The 20,775-nt window shown below is 41.3% G+C and overlaps 4 protein-coding genes across 5 annotated transcripts in view; 1 reads left to right on the top strand and 3 right to left on the bottom strand.

Moving 5' to 3' along the window:
- Nucleotides 1–293: 293 nt before the first annotated feature.
- Nucleotides 294–20,775, bottom strand: part of LOC125761607 (alpha-tocopherol transfer protein-like) — a 151,870-nt gene continuing 131,388 nt past the window's right edge. The window contains exons 1-5 of one of the 2 annotated variants that reach the window (XM_049422906.1): nt 10,023–10,183; nt 1,924–2,160; nt 1,356–1,547; nt 863–1,283; nt 294–786 (exon numbers count right to left, since the gene is read on the bottom strand). In XM_049422906.1, the coding sequence (XP_049278863.1) occupies nt 601–786; nt 863–1,283; nt 1,356–1,547; nt 1,924–2,015 (891 nt within the window). In that variant the 5' untranslated portion in view covers nt 2,016–2,160; nt 10,023–10,183 and the 3' untranslated portion in view covers nt 294–600. Of the gene's footprint in view, nt 787–862; nt 1,284–1,355; nt 1,548–1,923; nt 2,161–10,022; nt 10,184–20,775 lie in introns of those variants that run through there. The other variant, XM_049422907.1, reaches the window with a different exon arrangement.
- On the top strand, nt 13,665–18,339 carry LOC125761609 (alpha-tocopherol transfer protein-like). Its single transcript, XM_049422909.1, has 4 exons — nt 13,665–13,781; nt 17,010–17,332; nt 17,406–17,766; nt 17,829–18,339. The coding sequence occupies exons 2-4, from the start codon at nt 17,058–17,060 to the stop codon at nt 18,069–18,071; spliced, it is 879 nt and encodes a 292-aa protein (XP_049278866.1). The 5' UTR covers nt 13,665–13,781; nt 17,010–17,057; the 3' UTR covers nt 18,072–18,339.
- On the bottom strand, nt 18,342–19,172 carry LOC125761612 (uncharacterized protein C9orf85 homolog). Its single transcript, XM_049422912.1, has one exon. It carries the CDS (start codon nt 19,068–19,070, stop codon nt 18,366–18,368), a length of 705 nt encoding a protein of 234 aa, XP_049278869.1. The 5' UTR covers nt 19,071–19,172; the 3' UTR covers nt 18,342–18,365.
- On the bottom strand, nt 19,354–20,672 carry LOC125761614 (vacuolar protein sorting-associated protein 37B). The gene is made up of 3 exons (XM_049422913.1): nt 20,398–20,672; nt 20,161–20,332; nt 19,354–20,095 (listed from the first exon to the last, which is right to left on the bottom strand). Exons 1-3 carry the CDS (start codon nt 20,509–20,511, stop codon nt 19,686–19,688), a joined length of 696 nt encoding a protein of 231 aa, XP_049278870.1. The 5' UTR covers nt 20,512–20,672; the 3' UTR covers nt 19,354–19,685.

Raw genomic sequence — 20,775 nt, 5'->3', positions numbered from 1 at the left:
TATTTATAGAAAAATGTTTTTGGGGTAATGTAGGATTTGTTGTTAAATTATGCCAGGTACACAAGTTGTGTACGTGTAAGTCACATATTTCGTTAGTATCAAACAAATGTTCCTTTGTGTCTGCATTAAACTTTGTTTGTAAGTAAATTCTGCAAACTGTGTCCAAGTAACGGACTGAGATGATCGGTTATTCGCGTTTCCTTCTCCTTTCTTACACTCTGTACTTGATAATGTACGATTATATCATGATACTTACCTTTAGAAGAAAAACAAAAAGGTAGTTCTCAAAATCGTTGAATGTTCTTGCTTCGTTGTCTTTATTTACAATTCCAACTAGAACGTGGTTGCTTTCGCGACACTTCAAACAGGCACACGGAGATACATTAAAGAAAACAATCAAACCGGCCTTACGACTAGGGATTAAAATAAACAAACTGATACGAAAACCATATACACGTTCGAATGGAAAGTAAGAAAACGGTTTTCGGCAAACCGCAAAATTCGTCTCCCTGGCTACTACAACACGAAAATCCCACTCCTAATATCTAAGGAATCCGCTACAAAAATAAACCCCAATAATATCACGAAACGGTTGGCCGCCTAGTCGATCTCCAGTCCCCGAAACGCTTTAACCGGTGGTTTAATCGAGTTTGTGCTGGCGTTTTTCTGCTTGGGAGCTTCCTTGAGCACACCGGAATCCATCAACCATTCGCGATATTCCGTTTCCAGACGCTGCTTCTGCTCCGCATGCATTATGGCCACCTCATCGAAAGGTCCACCAAAGTCCTACGAATTAAAGAAACATACCGTACATGATGAGATAAGTACTGGACCATTCGGCACCGTACCAACCGGTACAAACCTTTGGCAAGTAGTCAACGCCGACAATTTCCTCCGGACCGGCCGTCGTGAACTGCAGCAGTCCGAGCAGCTCCGATTTGATTAACGGTTTCACCAGTGCCATCACCTGATTGATGAAGGAGGCCGTATGCACGATGTAGATCTTCTTCAACCGCACCGGATGCGCATCCTGGATGTAGTTCATGAACACACGCAGCGGACCAAACTGGACGCGGGCAAGATGCCCCAACCGGACGCCCTTCATGTCGAAGATGACGATGTAACCCTCCATGATGCCGTCCACGCTGATTTGGGCATCGTTGAACATGCAGAACGATTTCACTGCCTCGGTAAAGTTCATCTTGGAAGGATCGGTATCCGACAGGCGATAGTACAGCAACCGATAGCCTTCCGGAGTCGTCCTTGGAAGGGCCACCATGTGTCTGGCAAAGGGGTGGGAGTGAATAAAATGGTACATTATCGTGCTTGATGTGATTGTTGGAGAATTCGCTTACGTGGCATTCAATGTCATCTGCACACCTGCTCCCATAATGTCTCGGTTGTCGAATATTTCCGGTGAGTTGGCATGAAGCTGTGCGTACTTCTGTAGCGCCTTCTTCGCATCATCGACATTCCACAGACAGGCGTGCAGGAACAGATATGCGTGATTTTTCGAAAAGCCTGGAAATCGTGGTTGATCTTTCATCCTGTTTAACGAAAATATCATAATAAGCCTTTTAATGATGATTCTAATTAATTTAAAATTCAATTGCTTCCTGATATTGAAATGAAGTGGATAAGAATTTTTGGAAACATACTGCACACATCGATATTTCAAAAACAAACGTTGCAACGTTGCTCTGTGGCTTCCAACGCGTGAATAATTCAACACACGATAAGTTGATTTGTTTTGGGAACGAAATTTGTGAAAAAAAAATCAAAATTAATGCAGCGGCCGTATATGGAAATGATTGTGTGCCCTACGCCGTTACACAAACAGACGACTGCTTACGCATTCCGCATTTAATCAAGCAAATGAAGTCATCATACCGAGAGAAATTGCCCATTCCCCGATTTGCTTACCATTCGTACAGAGTGTCCACATTGGCGGCATGCTCTTTGGGCACTTCCAGCGGCTCCGGACTGTCTTTGAAGGGATGTGATAAAGTGGTCATTATTGGCACTAAGGAGCAGGGAGCGTTTCCCGGGGTGAGCACGGCACCAGCCCTATCAAACCGACACTAAAACCAATGACAGACGCTGGCCAGCCTTGGAGCAAATGGCGAAGTTTGGCGTTCTATTAACTTTCGCTTCTGCGAGCTGGCGAATGTGGGGAAAGATAAAAAAGAATAGAATATTTTAAATTATTACTCATCGTCTCTTCTGACTGGAAGTTGTCGTTTGCACGCTGTTGCCTCAAGTGAATCGAGGAACTATAAATGGTTCCGCGGGATATTCCGAGTACTCTCAAATATTACTTGTACAAGTTGTTCTTTTGAAGCTTTTATCGTGCATTAGTGTGAATATATTTTATTTTTTATCATTATAATGTTTTCTAAATACTATCATTCAAGTAACTAAGTCAAACACTGTAAGATTGTCATAATTTTAGCTTCTTTTTAATAGCACTACATGAGATGAATGTCACCGAGAATGTCTTGTCTCTCATCTGTTTCCAAAAAAAAGGAGACAACATCAAATTGTACCAACCATTATTGCAGCTTCTGTGTCTTCCTTTGTTTCCATGTCTTTGATGGACGAAGCAGAAAAAAAGAGCAAATAAAATATCTCCATCGCGACATAACCTTGGCCATCGAAAGCTCAAGCAAGCGTATCGTGCATGAAAGGGCGAGTCAAGCGCGTACATAATCGCGTCACAGCAAATCATATAGCATACCCCATACCGTTCGAGCCGAGCAGGAAACATGTGCGTGTTGGCGTGATTTGTTTGCCACTTTACCAGTCGCCCCAGCGCTGGAGTGTCCAGCGCTAGAGTTTGGTTTTTGGTTTGCATACATCATCTTCAAGGGCACGATTTTGAAGCATTTGTGAGTTGATGTAGTGGCGCTTATGCTGTCGTGCCTTTGCGGTCACTCTAATTAGTTTGTGTCAAGGCTGTAAATGTGAGCTCATGGAAATTATTACAATCGTTGATTAATAATTGAATTCAAACGAGAATGTTCTATCACAACAACATTCGTCTCAAACCTGTTCAAGCAGTCACATAAACACTTTTAAATCTCGTTCGGAAACAATAATACTTCCTGGAAGAAATATTTCCAACAAAGTGTTCACATTAGTGATCCAGTTTTTTTCTGCACATTTTAAACAAACGACACGGTACATTTTTAAACAGATGTGGATGACATTTTTTCAACGAAATCATTAGTGAGCATTAGTGGCTGAAGACCTTCTGAGAACTTTTGCCCTGAGTTTTTGTTGGTTCATCACTGACCCCATGGACAAAGTTCAACAAAGAGACATGAAATTTGCCAAATGACTTTTGCGAAAGCTTTTTGCCTCGCAACTTATTATGTTATACCTCTAGAGATCTAAGTTTCGGTTGGGGATTTTTCTAAAGCTTACAAAACCCTCTAGTCTCATTTAGTAATTAAGTGTATGCTCAAATTTTAGTACGATTGAAATAAATTAACAAAAAAAACTATATCTTAGCTAATGATTTTCCTCCAACAAAACTCCCCGTTTGTCCGGCTTACGTGTGTAGTAACGCAATAATTTATGCAAAACGCACCGGACGCACAGCAAAAAAACAAGTCATCTCCTTCTCCTCGATTGCGATGCAAAGAATGCGACTGTATCGTCTTACGGCAGCAAGGAGTCACCCAGCAATGTGGGTTCCTTTGGAAGCTACCTGTTTTGTGACCTTCCCAAAGCAACTTCAAGCCGACAAAGCGAGAGAATGCATAATACATTTTTAAAACAAACTTGCCACGAGTCGTCACGACCATCACGACCAGCTTCAGTGTAGTGTACGGCGTACGGAGAAGGCGAGAAAGGAAAGACGCATACGAGACTTGTGGCGCGAAAACTTTCCATTTCTCTTCATCTGTTTTTTGTACTATGGAAGGGATATAATCGAAGATGAGTTTAACGAGACATGCGTAGGTAAACGCATACTGTTACCCTGTGCATGAATATTACCTTCCATCGTCTTTCCAGCGCTAGACCAATACTAGGGAAAAAGCTTAGCGCCGAAAAGTACGCACCTCTATATAGCGAGATTGTCGGCTACAGGCCACCGCGTGAATAATCTGTCCGCGATTCATCTGCGTAATGGTATAATGAAGTGTCTTTCATCCCCGTTGCGTTTGCCTGTCGGTGGTTACAAACGTACAATACCCATGGGCGAGGGAACTCGAACCACCTTACAGCGTGTTTGGATGTTACGCGACGACAGCAACTGTTAATAAAATTATCAAATAAACTCTCCATACCTGAAAGTGGTCCATATATATTTTATTTTCACCCTCGTATGTCTCAATAAAAAAATACGTATGTTTATTTCGAGAACCGGATGATGGTTGATAATATCATCGGATGATCCCATGGATAAGTTGAAATGTCAAACATAATAAAAATGATTTTATGAATGGAGCATTTTCTAACAATAAGTTTATAAGTTCACCAGAAAAGATCACTTTAAACCGATTTTTGTATGTGAACCTGTTTGACGTGAAAATCAAAATCAAAGTTTGTAATTTGTGCTTTACTTGTTGAATCTTAACTACAAAACTTTCCATGAAAACTGTTCAAAATCACATCGAAATTGAAATAGCTGTACATGCAATCGAAAAAGCAAGTACTCCAACACACACTTGATACTGTAGCGTGCTCGCAATTCCCTTTCATTCAGCCCTAAAAAAAACCCAATACCCAATCCTCACTTCACACCTTGCGTTGACCGGTTGCGTTCATGTTTTGTGAAGTTATGTGAATGCTTTCATCCCCAACAGCAGTGCTCCGTGCTCTGTTCCAACCCCGTTCATCATTCCATCGGGAGGAAGGTAAACTCGCAGCACCGAAAGCATACTTGTCCAAAAATTAATGTTCCGTCGACCTCACGGATTACGTTACCCGCGCGTAGTAAATCCCAACAGACCTGTAGGCACAACGCTGCCGTACGTAGCGTTTGGTAAAATTGTCGAGTACAGTACGCATTTGCGTTACTTTTCTTGGCCGTATCTCCGTTCCGTACATTGGAGAGGTACGGGTGAGCGACGGAATAACGAAGTTACACAATCTTTTATATGCATCGACGTGTTTTTTTTTGTACTCTTTGCTTCAATTCCTTATATTTCCCACACGTGCGTTGGGTGTGCGCGAGAGCGATGTGGGGCACAATTTCACACTTACACTGGTCGACACTCATTTATGCAGATTGATTGACAAGTTACGCATCTCATCTAAAGCTCCTCAGATGAGATGCGTAACACAATACTGAGGATATATGAACAATAGTAAATTTCATTGTAAGGTGTGCTACTACTTAATCTTTTGATGTTTTTTAAGCTAAATGTGGTATGAGATTTCTAATAATTTTTCATTTAGAATCCACGATAAACATTGTACGTTAATTTAATTGGTTCGATTTCGCTAATACTCACAAACTTCACATAACCAAATGGAAAACCAAACACATTTTTGGGGTACAAAAACAGAATTCAATCCTTTAAATTGTGTGTTTAATTTGCTTTGTTTAATTATCCAATCCAACAAACAACCTTCATCCTCTTCTTCAGTGCGATACTTGATGATAGCTTAAGATAGTTTTCCAAATATCCGTTTTCGTCTTTGAAGTATTTCGTCTGAGTCGATCTCCACAAATTACGCAATCAACTCACTTGATCACTTACAATCCGGCGTATGAAGTGAATGAAGAAGGATTTTTTTATAGATTCTTGAGTTTGTTCTTGGCGAGACTTAGCCTCAGTGAAGCTAATTGAAACACACACCAGACAGATCATGTTGATCGTTCGTCTGATCTGTTGTGAGATATCGTTGTCCGCGTACTCGATTGACGTAAATCGACGATAAAATGACGCAGCTTTAGCGTGTCCAGTATTCTTCGACTTCGGGAAGCAGTTATAGCGCTGGTAATGGCATAACACATCTACGCTTAACCTTCATTTCAGGTCATCGAAAGTTGGTGTCAAGACGGGTTCTAACAGTAGAGCTCCCCGGGTTTCCTTTGCAATTGATCCGCATAACTATCGAGATAGGCGGTTGGTGCTGCACCGTTATTAGAATCACACACAACCGTTGTCCTCATGCATAGGCAGTGTATGGTGATTGAGGCTCGATAAACTCGGTTGTTCACCATGAACAGGTTCCTGTTGATTAGTAGGCAAATTTGTAATTATAGGATCCACGGCTGAATTAAACTGGCCCACTGTTTTCCAAGGTTACGATTAGAAACTTGCTTTTGATAACAGTTGATTGAGAACATTAGATAATGGTACGTTAGCATCAATCCGAAAGGTGTCCCCTAATCTAGAAGGAACAATAAATGTCAAGGCAAGTGCATAATGTGTTTCCAATATTGTGAAAACAATCAATATAAAACATACAGAACTCAGCATTCACAATGTTTCTGCTTTGAAAAAAACATCTTCGTTTCTCCTTCATTTCGTTTTGAATGTGTAAATGGAGCAACCTCATACATGCCATGGAAAGTTCCTCGCAAAACCCCAGCGAAACATTGACCCACATTCACAGCCCATCTCGACGAACGACGATCGAATTGAATTTCCAAGCGGTAGTGGTAACTCTTTGCAATGAAAGTACACTTACATCATGCCGGGGCATGGTTGGCTGTACTGCACACAAAAAAACCTCCTAAAAAAGCACAAAATGTAACACCGATCTCCGCTCCACTGTACGGCGGCCGGATGATTTCAGCATAAACAAAACCAAAGAACAAGGTTAGGTAGCGATCGCTGCCCATCGCGATTGCAGCAGCACCACCGCCGTAGTTACGATCGGCGTGCTGCATAATCGACATAATCGAACCACTTCTTTATGTTGCACGAACTGCTGGCCAAGGTCGTTCTGATAAACCGTGGGCCGCACAAACGGTGTTTACGTTCGTTTGTACACACCCGGGCCAAGGTTTTTAGGGCGGACACCGATTGCATCCGATCGGCGCGAGCCTGAATCGATTTTTGATTGCAATTCTTCGGTGCATTCTTCCTTCCTAGACGATCGCAACCGGTTTATGCCTTCCGTCGGTTGCATTCCGTTGATGTTAAGACGTATGTTACCTTAGTACAGGAAATTTCCTTTGTGTTGTATCTAAATTAGAGATGAGAATAACAACTCTTTTTAGTGAGTCAACTCAGAGTGAATGAGTCGTTATTAGGAGTCAGCTCGTTTAACGACTCATTTCGGAGTCACAAAAAACCCGGCATAAACGTATAGGAGGACTAGGAGGGTTAGGACCTTATAAAATTTTCATTTTTTTTTATTTTTTTATAATTTTTTATTCTTTTTTTTTATTTAAAGCATTATTTGAGTGAAAAGAAACTTATTGCAACAATTTCGCATTAAAATATATCACATTTATAAATTTTGCTAAATTGCTGAAAAATGAGGAAAATTTTACATTTTCTCAAACAGGGTATGGAACTTGGTTCCTCGAATAACTTCCCACACAGACATCTAAGGGCATGGCCGTCCAAGAAGAAATTGTAGCCAATGGTGCCATCTATCGACCACAGGTTAAAGAATGGCGATCCGTTAGATACCGACCGAGTTATAGGCAAAACTTGGTGCAAAAATGAGTCTCAGTAGATTGACAAATTTATAGATTTTTAACATTTTTTAATTATTTTTTATTCTTTTTTTAATTTAAAGCATTGTTTGAGTGAAAAGAAGCTTATTGCAACAATTTCGCATTAAAATAAAACAAATTTTTAAATTTTGCTAAATTGCTCAAAAAATGACAAGGGGTAAGCCTTATGAAATTTTCGAGTTGAAATTTTTTTTTTCTGATTTTTTATTCTTTTTTTAATATAAATCATTGTTTGAGTGAAAAGGAACTTATTGCAACAATTTCGCATTAAAATAAATCAATTTTTCAAAATTACTCAAAAAAGGCCTTGGGAAATTTTCAAATTTATAGAATTTTTTTCTATACACAGCGAGCAGTATATTCCTTTGGGTAGTTTGGGTATTGTACACATGTATTCCGTTTTAACTCATGTGTTTCAAGCGTTTCGTTTCAACTCATTTTTGTTTCAACTCACGTATTTGCGACTCGACTCACCACGGCTACATGCTTACACTCATGAGTGAGTAAGTGAAAAAAAGAATCACTAAAACTCCTCGTGGTGAGTGAACGAAACTCGTTCAATACAACGTTTCAACTCACTATCTCACTCTTACTCACTTTGCACATCTCTAATCTAAATATGGTTGATGTTTTATTAAACAAAACAAAACAAAAGCACCCAAGTTTAGTTTGATTTTTGATAGTTTTAGATAAATTATGAAATGGCACAATTTTGGGATTATTTTCTTCTTTAATTCTACTTTCTAAAACTACAATACCATCGTATAGCGATTGTACACTACAAAGGTTCTAATTAGCTTTTGATAATTAAAATGATTTTGATTAGAGAAGCTTCAGATTGCAAAAAAAAAACGTTCCCCAGGAACAACAAACGTGGGAGAACCATTATTATCTCACAGTATCAATTAACTAACACCCTTAAAACGTGTCGCTCCAGTAAATGACCCGGTAACGACATCGTTTCCATAATCATTCTATCGACAATTTGTAAGATTAGATAAACGAAGAAAAAATATCTTTTCCTAGTACAGTATATGGCAACGGACGATAATTATTTGTGCTGATTGGATGCTGATGGTGGTGTGTGTCTTGACGCTAGCAACAAATTAATAGTCTGATGCAACCATCTTTGGCACTTAGATTCCATGCAATGACTGAAGCAAAAGTTGAGCAAAATCTCTTCGCTGCAAAGCAATTGCTGATATTATTTGATAATTGGCTCACAGATGAAGAAGCGTCGCGCATTTTTCGCGCTAAAAATGCATTCCCATCAGGTTAAAAACAAACAAAAAAAACATTCACATCAGGTCAATTAACATTGTTGCAAAAGTAGGTGGCCTGGGCCGAGTACTTAATGGCTTCGTTTTGTGAGCTAACTAGACAAGATGGACAAGATTTTGTTGTGAAATGAAGCAAGCGAAAATGAAATGTAAAATAGATAATTATCATTTCGAAGAGGTTGTTTCATTCCCAGATGGCATCAAAGCAGATAACAAAAATACGAATAATGATTTTTGAATAATGTATAGGTGATGAACTTTTTTGTTGTTGCTATCTGAAGAACTTTAAAAATAGCGAGTATTGTACATATATTTTGAATTCATTCAACAGGTTTTGAATGACCGTAAATGCCACTTAGAAGAACAAAACACATTATTAATTTTTTGTTGCTCCTCTAAAAAACGTTTTTGTTTCGTCTTTCTCTCTTTCTCTCTCTCTCTCTCTCTCTCTCTTTTTCTGTCTTTATAAGCGAATTATTTCACCTTTTTCCCCATCTTTTTTCCTGACGCAAATCAAAGGAAAGCATATTTTCTTTGCATTTGCAGGCTGAAACAAGGTTTCATGTTTTCACTTGCATTCACTTTCGCTTTTTGACGAGCCATTCACCAAAAGTGCATTGTATGTAGCGACTGCCTCACTTTTTGGTGGAATGTAACAAAATAATGTCTGGAGCCAGACGGTCACTTGCGGAATATCGACTTCAGGGTTGGTACCTTTTATTTTGAATCACTTTTACTTTTCATTTTAATCCATTTCGAAGCAGATCTTTTTTGTGTAAACTATTTTTCACTATTCACCCTTGTCTTGCATTGTAAAATAAATTATCCACTACCAACTAAAAGGGCTCAATTTTTACACCCTTGAGCATCAACACTGTTAACACCAATAGTTTGCAAACTAACGCATCAGTTTTTGCGATGCACTTTTCCCGCTGCACAACTGCATCCGATGGAGAAAGTGGACCGTATGGATGGCACTTTTCTTCACCACATTTGCACATACACACGCAAACACACTCTCTGGTAGGATTTTCTCCACGGTCTAGCAAAAGTGCATCAGTCGGCGCTGAAGCACTAAACCCTTTACTTACAAGCATAACACACGGGAAGCAAATTCCAGCGGGCAAAACAGCTTCAAGCGTGTGCAAAAGGCAAAAGCAAAAACACGCGCACAATCAATGATCCAAACGCGAAGCTACAGCACGGTGTGGCTTCGCTGCTGGGCACGAACAAACTGCGTCGAGTCTGATCGGTTCACGCAAACGCAGAGTCGTTTTGCGGTTTTTTGTTTGCTGTTTCGCAGACGGACCCCCCGTCGGAGTGGGGTAGATATGGAGAACCATTCAAGAAGCTCGCTGCATGAAAGCTCGTTTTTTTGTATGTGTGTGTGTGCCCAGGAAAGGGAAAACGAGGCTGGAAGCCATGCACCGTACGAGATGGGTTCGTTGCGGATGTCTTGCACTTTGCCTGTTGGAAGCATCACGATACATCTTACTGCTGTTTGTGGTGGAATTTCACGGGTCCGTAATTGTGAGTTCGTAGCTGTGTGTCGATACACTCATGTTATTATTTTACCATCGTCACGCGACAACTTCGGCGAAAAAGAAGCTGCTAAAGATGAAAGGTTCGTTGTTTGAACAAGTCTTTCATATTTCCTTTAAAAAACTCGTTCTTCGCCCGCTCTCTCTCTCTCTCTCTCTCTCTTTCTCTTTATTGAATTGCTTCAAACAAAAATCATTGTTCAGATTATAAAGAATTACTTTTTTTTGCTTCATCAAGAGATATTTTGTGCGCAGAAGAGAGCTTTACTAATACGAACTTTCTGCTCCATAAGTAAACGTATGCAGAAGGTGTATAAAAAAAGGTGTAATGGTGTAATTTAGCGCGAATGCATTCCACGTGGCACTCACACACCATACCGTTGCAATGCAGAAGAAGCTCGATCATATCACGCTATCGAATTCGCACACGCGACATCGAACATCACGATGTTGAATAAATTAAAGCTCGATGCAGTTTGTGGATGCATTACTATCGATTACGGCCTTTTTCTATTGAATCGTACTGCTTATTATGCAGCATGCTTTTACGGCTTAGCTTATTAAATATTTGGCGTTTTCTGTTTTATCCTTTCTTGTTTATATATACCGTAAAGCTAGTGCCTGATTTGATCCAATTTCAACGCAAAATCACGGTTCTGTCTCTTTGACGAGTCTGCTATAAAACTCGATGTCGTGACATGCACGTTTTGCTGTGAACATTATTACTGTTCCGGTCCGTACAATTTCAGACCACCACGAACGATTCCGACCCAAAAACATCAGTGGATCGGTAGCTCTTACAACGCCATCTAAAGAAAGCACCAGCTGGTGAGGCTGAAATTTACTAACAACCTCTCCCCTCCCTCTTTCCCTCCCTACCCTCCCTTCCTTCATCTCTTTCCATCCTTTGTTCGCTTTTCCCATGCACCACAAAGCTCGCTCAGGGCAGTAAAAAGTTTATCGCTGGGCAAGAACAATGTTGATCGAACAATTAACATCAATTAACAATTTTAATTGACCTTCGCCGGTCGGTTGCGCTTCCTTTTCGGTTTCGGTTTCAACCATACACAGCCAAACAAAACAACAAAAAACGGGGGCAAAAGGCCAATGGCGGGGCGGTGAGAAAGCTTACGCCACCTACCAAAACTGGCAAAAAAAAATGGAAGATTGCGAGAACGGCCAGTTGGCGAAAGAACAACTATTCTCGTTTGGAAGCAGCTGAAGGAAGCAACAGAAAGGGATGATGCTTTGTTCTAGCAGTGACCAAATCGATTACGATGATGATACAGACGTTTGGTTTTCGTTTTGTTTTGGGTGTGTATTTTGGTTTCCATTGTTTGTGCTTTTATGGCCCCGTTTGGTTAAGCGGTAGTATTAATGAAAGCTTCAGAAGCTATGTAGACAATCATTGAACTTGAATTGTAAAATTGTTGTCTATTAGGAAATACTTATTTAAATTTTTACTTTATTTGATACTTTATTTTTATATTTGAAATTTAACTTGACAGTATAACATTAAGGGGGGCAAATATTTCCAAATTCTTGCAAGAACTTGCTCAATAGAATTTATTTGAATGTTAAGAAAAGCTATCAAAGAAATGATTAAACGTTGTTTTAATTCAACGTCACACACTGTAGTATTGAATTTCAAAGCAAATCACCAAAACCGCCTGAAAGTATGCAATGCGTAACGCTCGTATGGTGAGTTTGGGTTGGTACATTTGGTTGATATTGTTTCGTGCAATAAAATGTAAAATCATCCATTAAAATTCAAATAAGTACTAACTATTTCTCGTTTATGTAATTTAGTCACGGAGAACTAATAAAACGTAGCAAATATGTCTCACGTCGCAAATTGTTTATAACTATCTTAGACAAGTTCAATACAGAACATCAAATCAAAACGCTTGGCTTGAAACCAGTTAGTGACCGGAAAATTGGGTGCTCATTATCAATGTTGGCGTAAATAGATCAGGTACAGAACTGGCAAAATGCAGAACCGGTTTTTACATTCCATTGTAACAGCAAACATCAAAACTCGATTGAAGTGCGAACGTTTCCGGTGTCGTTGCTCAACAAATTGTTATATCTGTAAATCGTTCTTTTTTAATTAGAAAAAAAAAATCCCCCAAATCATCGTCCCTGAAACGTCTTTTAAAGAGCTGCACAATGCGATGATAAGAAACGATGCTTCGCTTACCAGTTTGGTACGAATTTGGGTTTATTTCTATTCTGCTATTGCTTCCTCATTTTGCGTACCGAACGTGACGCTTAGCCGCTGTACGTGATGCGCATTTTTATGGCAGTTCCCGTTCTGTTTCCTTTATTGAGCGATTCATAACAATCACGCACCCGTAGTTGGTGTTGGAGAGCGAAGTTTAGATTGCGACAAAGATTGATTGGTAAAAAAAAGGTCAGTACTTAATATTTCACAAACCAGATGAATTGATCTATTTGTTCTAGCTTAGATTTTTTTAAATTTTAAATGGCTAAAACATTGCAAACACTTTAATAGCACCATCCAGACTCCAGAAATGGCCAGCATGACCTTAGAAGTCGTTAAGCCAAGAAGAACGAAAGAAACAAGTGTTGAAACCATCAAGTTTGATGCAACACGCTGTCGAGTCGTCAACCAGTACAGACCGCTATTAAGAGGGCTATGGCCTATGTGCACCAGCTCAGACCTCTATGCACTTTTGCTGTTGCATATTGCACACAACTGCCATTCACGTGTGACTATAAAACTAATGAACTCTCCAATGCTGTTCCAAACTGCAAGAGCAAGAGTTGGAACGTTGGAACAAGTGTGGATCAGATTAATCAGATAAAAAAAACCCCAACATACACCAGTCCCCATGTGATGTGGTATTGCGTCGTCGAGAAGTTCCAGCACTCTGGTTTGTACCGTAGAAAAATAGAAACATACACACCATGGACCCCTCCATGGGCGGTAAACGGCTGAAGGATACATTTCCCCGTGTGCAGCCAGGACACCCCACCAACGGTTCAATGTCGATCCCCATGTCCTTCCGGAACGGTGGAATGGGTCTGCAAAAAAAAAACGGCAAACCGGCAAACAGCTGACCTCGAAACGCAACAAGACTGTTTTGGTCTCCCCACCCACCGTGGCGCTGATGCAGCGCCGTAGAGGGTGAAATTCTGCTTCCAACACGAGCACCGAGCTGCACTCGGTGTTCCTGCCTATCGATCGTTAGATTCAGTTCGTTTTCAACTCTCGCGCGACACGGTAGTCTCGGGGCACTGATACGGTCGTTCCACTGATTCATCTTCCCGTTCCCTAGCAAAAAGGTGTGTGTGTCTGTGTGTTTGAGGGTGTGTTTCTTTCAGCGGTTGTTAAGCTTTCTTCTCGTCCTAGCCGACGGGCAGATTACTATTATGTCATGTGCCGTCAGTCAGTGTTATTGCAGCATAACGAAGCGTCCGTGCGGTTAACCGCAGACACTGCACTGCATTTCCCAACAGTCTTCTGGCCAATGCGCTGACATTCATCAAACGCTCCGTTCTGTGGACGCATGGAGAACATGCACGGAACGGGGCCACACGACGCGAAGGGTGGTCATGTTCGTATGCTAAAAATATCGTGCAAAAATATCCCCAAACCGATACACGTCCCCACACGGTGTCCCGGTGCTTTGTTGTCGGGAAATTCTTCGTGCACGAGATGTGCGCACCTTGTGTGTGTACGAAATTGAATCCTAAACGGTGCTAACCGAAATTTCCTTTTCGAATAGTATCCACACTACGGATTGGGGGGGAAGGGAAAATGCGTTTTAGACCATGGGCAATGTGTGTGAGCAATCGGTGTCGAAGGTGCGTTTTGGCGTGTTGTTTACGTGGGTGCAATCTGTTTTTTCCCCATCACCGGTGAAATGGAAAATGGTTCTTTTTGTTTTGATTTTTTGTTGTTGTACCTTCTAACGATTAGTTTACTCTATCGTCGTTCAAAAAAAAAACATGAAGCAAACGTGGTGTTAGGTGGTTTATGCTGCGAGTCATAGCAGTGAAGGTAAAAAACAAACACAACCTGCAACAAGCGATCGATGGTGAAAGGGGTACGATTTTGTGTAGAACGGTTACGCTCATCGATTTCAAAATGGATCCAGTGTATTAGTACGAAAAAGAAACAGGTTTTTGAGGTTATATATAGTTGTGAAGAATATTTTGTTCCATGTCTTCATCAAGCTGGTTCTGAAGCCGTCATGTATAAGAAACATCCGTATGTTACGCTTCGTAAGTTAGCGATTATTAAACACCAGAAATGTACCTCAGTCGAACGCTATCAAGATGTTCTTCAGTATTCGCTTCCTCATGACCTTTACCTGGTTCAGTTCGTTCAGTTACTTTAGTGACATTCAAAACATTATTACGAATGTTCTACTTGTTATGAAGCACATTCCAATTGCACTTTGTCTAAAAAGTTATGAAGTCATTTTCAAATGCTTGTGCTCTTTATGCCGTGAGGTAATCGTGACGATGTTTGACTCTTTGGTAAGTGGGCCAAAGGAAAGTGATAGTTTTCACCCTGCGTTTCAAAGTTTGGCCCAAGCTATCGGTCCAGCATAACCCCATTAGAGTGTCCAGTGTTTCGCTTCTTTTAACCAAACACGAGCCTTTTAACCGAAAGTGGCGAAATGATTCCGGAATGTATGTGAAAATTTGTAAAACCAACAACACGCTTGTGGAGTCTTTTGGGTCGTGCTGACACATTTTTTTTTCTCTACAAAAAAGCATACATTTGCAAACAGCATCCAACACTAAAACACTGCGACTGTTCCAGCTGATCAGGTTGACGACCGGTTTTTGAGAGAGATCTCTAGCATAATGGCCAACTCACGGTAACGTTGCATAACGCTCTGCGAAACTCGACTCGGCATACTTATCTTGGCGTTTGAGATAGTTAGTAGTTAGTGTTGCAAAATGGCAGCCAACTGGACGCCATTAGGGTGTTTCTTTTGCGGGTTTTGTTTTGCGCAAGCAAACGAAGGGCCAATCAATCCCTACAGAACCGGTCGTTCTGTTACAATGATCGCCGTGTAAGTTTGCAAAGCGATCGAAGGGAACTTCGAAGTACTTCTGTAATTTTTTGTTCCCCCCAACACAAACAAACCAAACGTTCGATAGTGCTGCGAAAGTGGCATTTTTTTCTGCATTTGTTTCATAAAAAGTTAACAGTTTCATGACGATCTTGGCGCGCTTGTTTGTATTTACAGCTGTTTGGATGGGGTTTTGTGAAAACACGTGCGTCAACATGAGTTTGTTGTTTTATTCAATTTTGTACTTTTCAAGTGTTTTTACGACCGTACGAAGCGTGGAGGGTTTGTTGAGATTCATTTTTGTTTTCTTTCACACCTTTAATGGTCGAAAATTTAAATAAATCCACGATGAATATGCTACCTAAGAGTGAAGAGCGTCAAGCTGCTAGTTAATGATCATTTTTAAAGCTTAAGATCATCTTTTAATTTTTCTATGGAATTGTATTCTAACCACCATCGAACCAAGTCACCATTACCGCGTAAATCAACAAACGCGACTTCTGGAAATGAATAATGCTTCACGACAAACCGTCGAGAAAAAAGGTGTGATTTGTTTGATTACAATTCGCCAGCAAACGTTAACGAAACATTCCACTGCGCGCATGTGACGTCCATTCATGCGTCTTTCTCTGCCGTAACCGCCATTCATCCCACGTGGAACAATGTAAAGTCGACCCGGGCTATTTCATCCCCCCAGGCACCTTGGCTGGGTGACTTAGTGACCTGAACTTGATCGTTCCGTTGTTTAGCTAAAGTTCTAAAAGGTGGAAGCGTTTGCGTGTGTATGTGTGTCTCCGATGTTTTCATTTGAATTTGTAATTATTTTCACACTGATAATACGGTTCTCGTCGCTTTGCAAGCCCGATGGTCATCAGGTGTTGTATGAACGATGCAAAGGAAGTGATTAGACGGACAGACGGACAATTACTTTGCTGTGCCAGTGCGCGTTAGAATTACCGTGACGTACCCTTTAGGGGTGGCGCATCCGTTTGAACTTTAAGAAACAAACATGGCGGGAGAAACTAAACATTGACGACTATGCTAATCGATCATGGACATGGATATAGTTTATGGTGCTTTATGGCACAACTTTTCCAACACCGAAGCACCGTTCTGCTGTGTAAAGCGCAGCCCTTGGACAGCGTGGATGTACGCGAATGATCAATAAATCGTCATTATTTTTAATCGACCAGTGCTACTGATACTTGCGTTCCGCTGGCCGCGTTTTATGAACGAGCTGTAACGTCCATGGGATTCGGGGTGTAAAGAAAATATCTATTTCCAAACCATCCATTTACCAGCTGCGTCCTTCGCGACCAATTATGAGCAATTAGAAAGCCATACTTTTGTAACACCCAAGGACTGCAAGGATTGTCCCTTAGCGAGCGATAGTCAGCGACCCACCATCCTGTTTGGCCTTTGATCGTAAAGCTATAAATTGATTTATTAATTTTTATCACAACGCCTGTTTCGTTCTTCGCAGATAATAGACCGCCCTCACTTGCAGCTTTTGTTACCATCAACTACCACCATGGAGCACGATTTGGGCTTCGACTTGACCGAGGCACTGGAGCGGGAAGGTCTTTCCCGGGATGATTTGAAAGCACTGCGACATCCACCGATCGAAGGTGTACCAGCTACGATCACCGATAAACAGCTGGCATGCTTTTTGGATGCGTGCGATAAGAATATCGACGAAACGCGCAAAGTATTAAAAATTTACTACGAAGCACGCCGGAACGGACCGGAACTGTTTAACAATCGCGATCCTCAGAGTGCGGCTATACAACAATGTCTTCAAAATCAGTGCGTATTGTCGCTCAGGCATTTAAGAAAACAAACCAAGTTCGATCAAACTGCGTCTTTTTCTTTCTTTTAGAGATTACTTTCCACTTCCAACGACGCCCAGCGGGTATTCGGTGGTGTTTCATCGTTTGAAAAATTCACGTTCTTCCAATTATCATTTCGACGAAGCGATCAAAACGTACTTCATGACCATCGACTCCTGCCTGTACAACCAGGGACCACGACCGGGAATCATTTTCCTGTTTGACATGAAAAACGTTGGCCTGATGCATCTTACCCGCATCAACATTAGCTCGGTGCGAAAGTTCTTCAACTACTTGCAGGAGGGTTTGCCGGCCAAATTGAAGGCGATACACGTGATGAATGTGGTTTCATTCTTCGACAAAATTCTCTACATCATTAAACCATTTATTCATGCGGAAATCTTAAACATGGTAAGGATGAGGCGAAGAAATATTAAGCTGACATCATTATTTACTGTTTCTACCTTATCCAGCTCTATCTGCACACATCGAGTGAGAACATGGAACCGTTCTATGAAGAATGGATACCGAAAAGTGGATTACCGTCCGATCTAGGTGGTGATTTGAAGTCGATCGATGAACTTCATCAGGACCACTTGAAGGAGTTCGAAAAACAGAGACCCTACTTCCTCGCCGAAGAACGTCAGCGTAATCCGGATGCAACCGTTATCGATGAATCGACCGATCGAATGATGAAATCTCTGTCGATAGACTAATACACGACCGTGTATCGGCTGGCCGTACTTGCAAAGCTTATGCTTAATGTTGTACTTCGATGTGATAGCAAATATTCGGTGCAAAGGATCAGCATTCCAGAGCTGATTAAAGCCAAACTACCAACAAACCGGGGATAAGGTTGTTCCACAAACCAATTGGTGTGCTTTTATATACTGTAATTTTAAGGACTTTTACTATACACCTTTCATTACCGCTTTATCTTGTTTAACGTGATAAATAAAGCATACTTTTCTTATAAAAATCAAACATTACATTTCACACATAAGGCGAATTTATTTAGTGTTCGAACTTTTTGATAAATCCTCATCGCTGAAGCCTTCGTAATCCTCATCATCGCTGCTGAAATCCTCCGAATCATCCTCATCTTCGCCGTCTTCGTTGTCACCATTCTTTCCAGAAGACAGCTTTAGCTGTTCGATTTTTTGTAGCAGTTCTTCCCTGGTACGGGGCATCTCGGCAGTTAACTTTTTCTTCTGTCTCTCGCTTTCATCCTCATCCGAATCGTACTCATCGCCTTTTTGCTTTTTCTTTTGGCCACGATTCATGTACCGTAGGAATGTTCGCCGTTTTCTCTCGGACAGCGACTTTATTAGCTGATCCATCTCTGCTTTCAGCTTGACCTGTTCCTGTTCCGTCGGTTCCGGCGGAATGATGCTAGCTTCGTCCGCTGACTTTAGACATTTGGCGCAACACCGACTGGCAAGGGCACATTCGCGACAGATTACATGGTAGGCACGCTTCACTTTTCGCTCGCCACACTTACTGCACGATTTAGGCTGGGTTAGCGGTTTGTATTTGCGGTATTTGATCTTCCAGTCGATGACACCCTTGCAGTGTTCACAAACTTCACACACGTTCAGGTTTGTGATGAGCTTTATCAACGGTGTGTGTTTATCGTGCAGATTGTTCTTAAACGCGTACGTGTTTTTGTGCTTTTGGGCTCGTGTTCGATGCGTATCACCTCTTTTCGAACTCATCTTTACAGATTTTTGTAACAAAATACGGTTTCTATCACTCGTTAAGAAGCGGCAACGTGTGTTTGTTTACTTTTTTGTACGAGTTGCGTTTGACGTTTTCTTTTGACAGTTTGCCAAGTTGTAGCTTAGAGCAAGGGTGTGCCGAAAAAGTTTTAGCTATAAATACAGCGGATTTTAATTTATTTCACTTTACTTTTTTAATTTTTACATAAAACATATGGAAGAAAAGGTTATTACATTCACAGAAATATGCAAATAACTTAATGTTTCAAAGCATACACTCTTTGTTGTAACGTTTCGCTGATATATTTAATTTCTGCTCACGCTTCAGCCTGTTTTTATCAGGCGCAAACTTTTGTCGCAAATCGATCACATTTGCACCATTATCATTTTAACTTAACAAATTAAACTCTTCATTTATAGTGTCATAGTGGCAACCTATCCGTAGATGCTTATATGGCCCTAATCTTCGTTGAGCGTTTAGAACAATCAATAAAGCGTTTGTTCAATGGCTCACCCTCTTCTCTGTCACAAACGTCCGCATCTGGTCGAGCCAAGGGATTCAACGGCACCCAACAGCACAGTATTGGTAAAGGCATACGAAAGCTTTTTTTTCTAAAATTGTGGAGGTCGGAACATGACCATCGGCATCGGCATCGATGTAGGTCCCACTGGGTAGGGCACAGCAGAAGTGCTTGACGTTGTCATCCCCGGTGGAACATAGAAACCACCAGTAACGGATGTGTCTGAAGGTGGGTAGGGCATCGAGGCTGGACCATATCCCGCATTAAATCTTTGAGTGGTGTGTCTGTTGCTACGAAGCAGTTCGGTCATCTTCTCTGCCTTCAGCTTCCGACTGTGCATCAATTTGCGGCTGTTCATAAATTGCTCTAAATAAGCATCCACTGGTAGTTCGCTGTCGAGCAACTGCTTCACAATACTTTCTGACTCCTCTTCGCTTTCTGCTGCGGCCGTCTGCAACAGTGCCAGCACTGTCTCCGCATTGTTCGTCTCGGATTTCGAAGCTGAAAGATGAACATAAATTTAGCAGCTGGCTCATTGCGTCAAGCATGAGAAATCTTCCACTTACACAGTTGTGTCGACTTTTCCTTCACCGATTCACCTAGCGTACGGCATTCATCGGCCAGTTCCTGCACCCGCGATCGTAGTTCGACCATCTTTGGTTCAAAATTCAAGTTCTTCTCTGCGAGGCTTCGGTTTTCAGCGATAATCAAATCCTTTGATGATTCTAGTGGTTCCAACTGCGGTGCGAAAGGATGAGATAGTTATCAATTGGCGAGGATGAGTCACACCCACGTCCTCCTACCGCTTCGTTAACCCGTTCGTCCAGCTTCTCGTCGTCGCCCAGCAGATCTCTTAGCTCATCCGAGCTAAGCCCCTGCAGGGATTGGACGGCTTGCTGTAGATACGGCTGGTACATTTTGTCCTAGCACAACAAAACAATGACGCTAGTCGAACACACCAGCCACAAATCCGATGCAAAAGGATGTGACGCGAAAAGAAAGCAAAAATGAACAGACTTTGACCGTGAATGTACTTTGTTTTTCCTTTTGCACTTTTGTTTTGAGTTAACGATGACAAGAAGCTGCACACCAACGATTGTCTCTAGGCCATCGCAACTGACGTTTGTGAACAATTTCCGAACCCTTCATAATGTTTCGAGCAAAGGGTCTCGAGCACTGCA

Source organism: Anopheles funestus, chromosome 2RL (assembly GCF_943734845.2).
Source record: "Anopheles funestus chromosome 2RL, idAnoFuneDA-416_04, whole genome shotgun sequence".
NCBI classification, from domain to species: Eukaryota; Metazoa; Arthropoda; class Insecta; order Diptera; family Culicidae; genus Anopheles; species Anopheles funestus.
Note: the sequence above shows the minus strand (reverse complement) of the source record. Positions and strands in the feature narration are given on the sequence as shown.